Consider the following 8,289-nt stretch of genomic DNA (forward strand, 5'->3'; position numbering starts at 1 on the left):
ATATTATTGTTGTTTTTTATCTTAATAAAAAAAATAAATTTAAATTATTATTATTAATAAAATTACTTCTAAAAATATGATTATTAAATAATAATAGTTTATTGATTAGCTTATAATAAAGTAAGAATAAAAATTAGTCAAATAAAATATATGATAATGATGATTTAAAAAAGTAAGGTCAATGATAATTATATGGTAATAATAACCTACAAAGTAAACCTAATAGTATATTATAGTGTTGTAGATTGGTGTATCCATAAGGTTATCGGGTATGGCATACATTTTGATGCATCTAAGCCTACATGGCAACGATGTTCACGCATGAACACCGCCCCCAACATCCCGTAGGTGTGATGCGGATTGAGTATACTCACGGGTTGTCACAGCCAATCACACTTGTTTCTTCCAAACGTTCAAAAATAGGACAACGATCTATAGAGATATGATTTAAATGTAATTAAATGGTGTAAAAAGTGAAGATTGAAGCTTTAATTTTCAATAATGGTTACCCCGGTTTTTTCACAGAAAACAAAATGTCAAATTATCACTTTAATACAACTCTTCATTAATATCATGTCATATGTCATTTATATATATTAGGCAATTAATTTCAAAATTCAAATTTACATTTTTTTAATTATATTTTAAATTTAAAGTTATAATAACTTTAAATTTTTTATATATCTCTTAATTAATAATTTATTTAAAATAATAGATTAATAATTATATATTTTTATTATAAAATTTTAATTATTTTTATAACAGTTGTTACTACGGTTATAAACTTGTGAACAAAATGAACCTTCAAAAGCAAATCAAGTTCTCAAATTTTGTTTTTGATTGAAGTTACAACTGTTTGATTGAAGTTACAATTGTGGTCCCTGATATTATGTCTTTTAATCTTATTATACCTTTAAATTAAGTTAAACCCTCAACTATATATAAATATATATATGCTTTTTTAATTTTAAAAATTAGTAATATGACTATTTAATTTTTTTATTAGTAAAATGATTATTTAAGTTTAAAATTATGTTTTTTTATTTAATCTAATGTTAAAAAAATATAAAAAATAAATAAAAAAATATAAATAATGTGGAGAGTTAACCATTCCAGATGGTAGTAGTGTGGTAATGAATATGGATGTGGCATAACTTTTCTAATGAAGATATAGCGACCATACCCGATGGCATAATAGGACCCTGATTTTTCCAATCTAATCAAAACCTATATTTTATAGTTCATGACTTGAAAATTATCGTAACTTGTTTGCAAGTGCAAACTTTAATGATCATGTCGTGATACGCATACATGTCAACATTTCCAAAGTGGAGAACTACAAAACAAGATTTAAAAAGTATATCAAAAATATTCTATGAATCCAAATGACTATGTAACCTTATGTTTACTTTTTAGAACTTCAATTACATAAGTCTAAAGATACGTATAACAAGATTTAAATTTATATATATGGGTAAAACAAACTAAAAGGATAATGGTTGTTTGATCGACTTAATCACAATCAGATCGACTCATTTGACTCAATCGACAACTATCAAAGAGCCCCAAATGACAAACATTTCTGTCAAACAAGAAATAAAACTTGTACATTTTGATACAGATCAATGAATAAGAAATCAAAATAAACATCATTGAATACAAAATCATTGGTAGCAAATAAATAAACCACAAGGTTCTTCCTTTACCTTTTTATTACCCTTTTTAATATGGGAACTCTATCTGTTATTTAATTAGCAAAAAATGTAACGAAAAACAATTAGTACATACCTCTCCATGAATGCCACTTCAATTTCAACTGAAACAACAATGGAGGAACACCCAAAATCCCCCGATTTAGCCTAGAGTCAAACACATCAAACCCAACTCGACTCAAAGAATCCAAAATCACTTGTGAAGGGACAGCTGGCAGAAGTATTGACCTAGCTTCTTTAGGCACTGATTCAGTCAAAACACGAGCTTTCTGCAAATGGGCATTAGCCATTGATGCCATATCAAAAACCGCATCACTCAATCTCTCACGTGAATCAGTTCTTATTTCCACCCTATCTCCATCTTTAACTAACAACCCATGTTTTTCAGCCACCTTTAATGGTATATAAGAAAAGCTATGGTTCCTGTTAGCATGATAGGGAAGAGACTTTATCAGCAAAAGAAGACCACTTGCTTTTCCTATATGTGAAGCTGCATGATCTGCAGTTGTTGATGCTATTCCTCCTGCTTGAAGAGTTGTATACAGAAGAGTTGATGAAGTATCTTCAGCATATTTCTCTAACTCTTCAATTGTTTGATAGATGTCATCAACATCCCTTTGGGCATCGTTTATACGAGCTTCAACAGATCGTTTCAACCAGTTTTTGCTGATTTTTTGATCGGATATTACAGATGCGAGAGCTAAGGCAGTTGGGTGTTCGATGATTTTGTTCTTGAAGATCTTGTCAATGGCATCTTGCCACCATAGAAGACGCATTAAGCCAATTTTCGGGTCTGAAGCAACATCCATTGCTCTTGATGTTTCAACATTGAAGGCACGAAGAGCAAAAGCAGCTCTTCGCATGGTGGTTGGGAGTTCAAGAAGACAGAGGTAGTGATGATAATCATAGTTGCGAACTTGTTGTACACAGTATGAGAAGGCTGACTTTAAGCTGCTAGATGTGGTAGCACCATTCATTCAAGCTTGATGATCTTTATCAGCTGGAAGCATGTAATTTGATTAGATTCAAGTAGTATTCTCAAAATGCACGAACGATATAGATTAAATTTGGAAAGAAGGATAGAGTGGCTGATAGTTTTTATATTACAAGATCGCTAAGGATACCAAGTATTCAAAACCCTAAACCCCCAAATTCATAAACCTCTTCGAATCACAGCTCTAAAATACAATTGCTAACACGATGCACGTGTGAATAGATGAATCATATGGAGGATGATTAAAAGTATACCTGATAAGTAATCAGTGATAGAGATAATCGGAAGTGCACGGTAGTTACCGGTGATGATTCACACGCCGCCGAGATATGTTAAACGTCCAAAGGGCATTTGAGCCGTGTGGTGGCCGAACGACCCTAAATTGGTCCGCCACGTCGTTAAAGAACACTTACGTTCGAATCCCTTCGGGTTTTGAATATATGCACTTGAACCCTTTAAGTTTGAGATATGTACATTTAAACCTCAACACTTGCATTTTAGGTTGATGCGATTCATTTTTTATGTTTTATTTATGACAAAACTACACATATGGTCCTTTTAGTTAGCTATAAATTGTCATTTTAGTCCACAAAAATTTGGACTAGCACCAGAGTTTCAAAATTTTCATTTTGTTGTGAATTTGATCCAATTTGCTTTGAACTTTTTTATAATGACGATATTACCCTCACCTTTTTGGTTTTCCAGTTTTTTTATTTATATAAATACTTTTTTGACTAAAAGAAAAATAAAAAAGAAAATTTCAATCCTCTTCCTCCTTCCCATATGAACAACAACCATCATGTAAAGACCCAATTTTTTTTCAAATAAAATTTTCATTTTAAGTTAAGCAAACACATTTTCATAGTTTAAGAAATCCAATCGTAATTGTTTTCAAAACATATATTAAATACAACTTTTAATCCAAATATCAGAGTGTCCATAAAACGCATAGGAGAGAGTGCATGCCGCGCCATCACGTCTTGCATTTGCCCTTGAGATCTGAAGTACCTGAAACAAATCCACAACATGTAAGCTAGTGATTAGTGAGTTTCCCAAAGCATATCATACACAATACACACATCACATATCATGTTAATTATAAAAGCTACATATAACACATAAGTCATACATACAAACACTTGTAAGGATGACATGGGCTCCCCCCAGGGTCTTACACCATCGTGCCATGGCTACCCTACATGGTCTTAACCTAGGAATGTCATGGGCTACCCCACATGTTCTTAACCTAGGAATGCCATGGGCTACCCCACATGGTCTTAACCTAGGAATGCATATATTGGGTCACGCCCGCTACATCGGCCCCGCCTGTCTTCGAGCCCCGCTCAGATACAAATATGTTTCTCTTAGGCCCCGCCTGTCTCTGGGCCCCGCCCGCTAAACACATACTACATATAACAATGGCATATAACACATAAACTGAGCATACCCTACTGCATTCCTGTACTAAGGCTTCGCCTGTCTTGGGCCTCGTTCCTGACCTGCTACTAGTGAGTCATAGAACCCCATCCAAGCTCTTGCTGTAAGTGAGATACGGGCCCCTGCCCACACTCACTCCACTCCTATCTCAGGCCTCGCCCCTGATCTGCTACTAATGAGATACAGAACTCCGTCCGTACTTTGCTAGTGGTGAGATACGGGACCTTGCCCACACTCACCTTCCTACCAGGCACATTCTAGTATCACACAGACAACAAGTATAATCTAACATGGGAACATTCCCTTGGGCTCCCGCCCGACATCGGACCTTGGTTTGGAATAACATACTAGCATATAGTGCCTAGGTCTAACCCTCGGGTCTTCCTATTCTGCACAAACTAAATGGGTCGGCATTGTGGCCTTAGACCCATACACACAGTAAGGAGACTCACCTTGCACTGCTGAAACTCTTGCTACTACACTTCTGGATGCTGACTAACAATCTCCCCGAACCGTTGCTTCTCTAGCTCCCCGAGCTACTAATATCAATATAACACTTAGTCTCAAACTGACCTCCAGAAGTCAAACTAAGTCAACTGGTCAAAGTCAACCTTCCATGTTGACCCTACTCGCCGAGTTCATAAATTCAGAAAATCCTTCCAGTCGCGACTCGACTCGCCGAGTCACCTCATGACTCGTTGAGTCTTCCAATCTCCGAGTTATGTCCTGTCCAACTCACTGAGTCACCACTTAACTCGCTGATCTGACTCGAAACCAAAAGCGGTTAGGGTTTCGACCCGACTCGCCGAGTCCACCCTCAACATCTTCAATTTTTCGATTACAGCCTAGTCCATTGCTTCCCAATTGTAGATCTGGACTCCTAGGGCTAGCATTACATGTAAAGTTGCTAACTTTACATGCATGCAAAGTGTCACACCCCAAAACCAAGAACAGCGGAAACGTTCTTGGGCGGAGGACGTCATGTACAGTATCACAACACAGTAAATGTAAATAAGCAAACAACATCATCCATTGCATTAAATATATAATTTTAATACAAACGTGTTCTGTACAATTATAGACACCAAAAACATAATGTAAATCAAAATAATGAGATGAGTCTTGGATGCGCTCCATCTTCTCAAAAGTTGGCCTCGGTACCTGTCTACTGATGACCTGAGAATACAAGTTATTTTGATAGAGTTTATCAGCATTAAGCTGGTGAGTTCATAAGTATTTTAGTGTCGACGTTTGTTATCAAAACGTTTGAACGTGTCTGAAGTATAAGTTTGAAAAATGTATGTAAGTGTTTGTAAAAGTTTGAATCTCTCAGAAAATCCTATATTTTCTATTAAAGTAGCCTTCTACCAAGGCTTTACTGTTTTGTATGCTCGTTTGTTGTAAAAGTGTGTAATTTCCCAAGTGTAACTATCATTTAACAAATATAGTTTGTACATTAATGTTTAAGTGAGGTTATCACTAAAAATATGTAATGGGTAAATCATTGTAGTACTGTAGTTTTGTATTATAGGAACTACTGTTGTACTAACTACCTTAAACCGGATTTATATTAAGGTATAATGTGATAATTGCACCATACTATCGACTGGTAACAACGACATACGAATGGTCGTAATAACGAAATGACGTTTGGCACCCGCAGACCTGCAGGTCCGGCTGTAGCTAGCAGCAAGGTGTAGGATAGTCAATCCAGTATAGATCTATACGCAAACTCACGCTCTCCCTCCAAGAGAATTATGGCTACAACTCGGGCCATGACATTTAAGGCATGCTCCGATCCAGTGGATCACAATTGTTATCGTATTCTTGTATATGTACTGTTTCTCGTTCTAGTATAGTTGTATATGTTCTCCTCCTAGTATAGTTGTATATGTTTTCTTTCTAGTATAGTTGTATATGTTCTCATCCTAGTATAGTTGTATATGTTCTCTTTCTAGTATAGTTGTATATGTTCTCATAGTAATGTAATGTATAGACTCATGATTGAACTGACTCATTGATCTAACAATTGTAGTAGTATGATCCTGTGTTACCCCGATGGTAACTTACTAGTAATGTGTATAGTACGCATGAATATGGAAGTACTTTTATGTCTATATATGTATAATTGATATATAACTAATATTGAAACGACCTTCGGATGGTCACCCGAAATCCCACCAGACCACATCCAAATCGAGAAAAAGGAAATAGGGCGGATGGTCTTCCTAAGCCCTTTAAACATTGCTTATATATCTATACATATATGGGCATGCAATTTATAAGAAGTATAACAAAGTTTAAATAAAAGTGTTTGATAAGTAAAAGAGTTTGTAAAACATTTCGAAGTAAAGCAGTTTGATAAACAGTTTGAACAGTGATAAAATCATTGCCTTTCTAGTTATTAATCACATGTGATTAATGCAATCACATGTGATTGATTTCAATAACTATAAGCATTGAACTTGTATCCCCCCATAAAGTATTTAAAACATTTAAAGTATTTCAAAGGTTAATTTAAAGGGGTATGAACTCACATGTGGTGAGTGGTTTGGATTGTAGTGTCGGATACCGTGCTAGGTGGCAAACGGAGACTTGTTCACACGCACGAGCCTAGTTATCATATAATAAGCATATATATAACTAATTAGCCAAATAATAACTTAATGAAATAAGTTGGGACACTTAGGAACATGTAAACACTTTGTATAAGTGTTATAGGTCCTAATGGTTGCATCTAAGTTGCTACGGGACAAGGCTAAAGGGGTTTAATGTACCAAATGACCTTGTATATGAGCTTACCACCCAACAAACCCAACCTTTGGAGTTTACGGTCGTAAACCCTTGAGTTTACGGCCATGAACTCTTGACTTGGTGGTTTTGGGTGTTTTAAAGTGTTAAATGAATTCTAGAATAAGCCTAGCATTGGTGGTTTAATCCTTTAGGTAGTTTAGGGCCTTAGAATGCTCCTTTGAGGAGTTTACGGCCTAAAGACCATATCCCCTAGAGTTTACAGCCATAAACTCCTATGGGGTGGGTGTTTTAAATCTTTTAAGCCTCTTGCACACAAAGGATATATTCTAGACTTTTGTTTAAGGCTAAAGGGGACTTTAGGCACACTTTGGTGCCTTTACTTGGAGTTTACGGCCCAAGAGTATTTCTTGGCCGCAAACTCCCCTTTAGGGATGTTTTTGATGTGATTTACTCCCCATTCAAGCTACAAGTAATATAGGGTTATTGTCTAAAGCCTTAAGGGGTGTTTAGGGCACTTTAAGCCCTTGAAAAATGGTGTTTACGGTCCAAGAAACTCTTGGGCTGTAAACTCCAAAAGCTAAGTGTTCTTGATTGTGTTCTAGCCTTAAAAGATCATACATAATGTCCTTAACTAGTTACCTAACAAGGAAATGGGATTAGGTAGCTCTTAGGCTTCGTTTTGGAGTTTACTCCCCAAGAACGTTCTTGGGCGATAAACTCCCGGATCTTACAAATTTGACATGTAAACTATGTTATTAAGCATATAACATGCATTAAAACACAACTAGGAAAGTAGACTCACGATTTGGGATGAAAACCCGAAGATCCGTGAGAGAGAAATTGGCTTTTCTCTAGTTGGAAATGTGAATAATGAATAATTTAGTTCAGAAATCTATTTATAGTCCTGAAATATTTTGGCAGAAAATATTTTATTATGGAATTGGACTCTAACATGATGAAGTGTTGAAATGCTCAAGTTTCACAAACCCATGAGCATCCACTCTCCTGATATCTCCTTAAATGTAAACCCTAATGTACACAAACTTATTCGAAAAAGTCTGAAGTTCATTGAAACTGGACTAGCTTCTATTGAATAGTTAGTGTTCGTACAAAATGGAAATTTCGGGTTGTCACATCATCCCCCCATTAGAAGGAATTTCGTCCCGAAATTAGAATTTAAGAAAACAAGAAGTTACAAATAATTAAGCGAAAAGATGAGGGTATTTCAGTTTCATATGATCCTCGCGTTCTCAAGTGAATTCCGGTCCTCGCTTGGCGTTCCAACGAACCTTCACGATAGGGATACGGCTTTGCTTTGTCTGCTTGACCTCACGGTCCATGATCTCTACAGGTTCTTCCACGAAGTTGAGGCTCTCGTTGATCTCGATCTCG

General features: G+C 35.9%; 1 protein-coding gene across 1 annotated transcript; it reads right to left on the bottom strand.

Moving 5' to 3' along the window:
* Positions 1–1,560: 1,560 nt before the first annotated feature.
* LOC111902268 (uncharacterized) lies at positions 1,561–3,115 on the bottom strand. The gene is made up of 2 exons (XM_023898119.3): positions 2,961–3,115; positions 1,561–2,712 (listed from the first exon to the last, which is right to left on the bottom strand). The coding sequence occupies exon 2, from the start codon at positions 2,687–2,689 to the stop codon at positions 1,778–1,780; it is 912 nt and encodes a 303-aa protein (XP_023753887.1). The 5' UTR covers positions 2,690–2,712; positions 2,961–3,115; the 3' UTR covers positions 1,561–1,777.
* Positions 3,116–8,289: the final 5,174 nt, after the last annotated feature.

Source organism: Lactuca sativa, chromosome 4 (genome assembly GCF_002870075.4).
Source record: "Lactuca sativa cultivar Salinas chromosome 4, Lsat_Salinas_v11, whole genome shotgun sequence".
Taxonomy (NCBI): domain Eukaryota; kingdom Viridiplantae; phylum Streptophyta; class Magnoliopsida; order Asterales; family Asteraceae; genus Lactuca; species Lactuca sativa.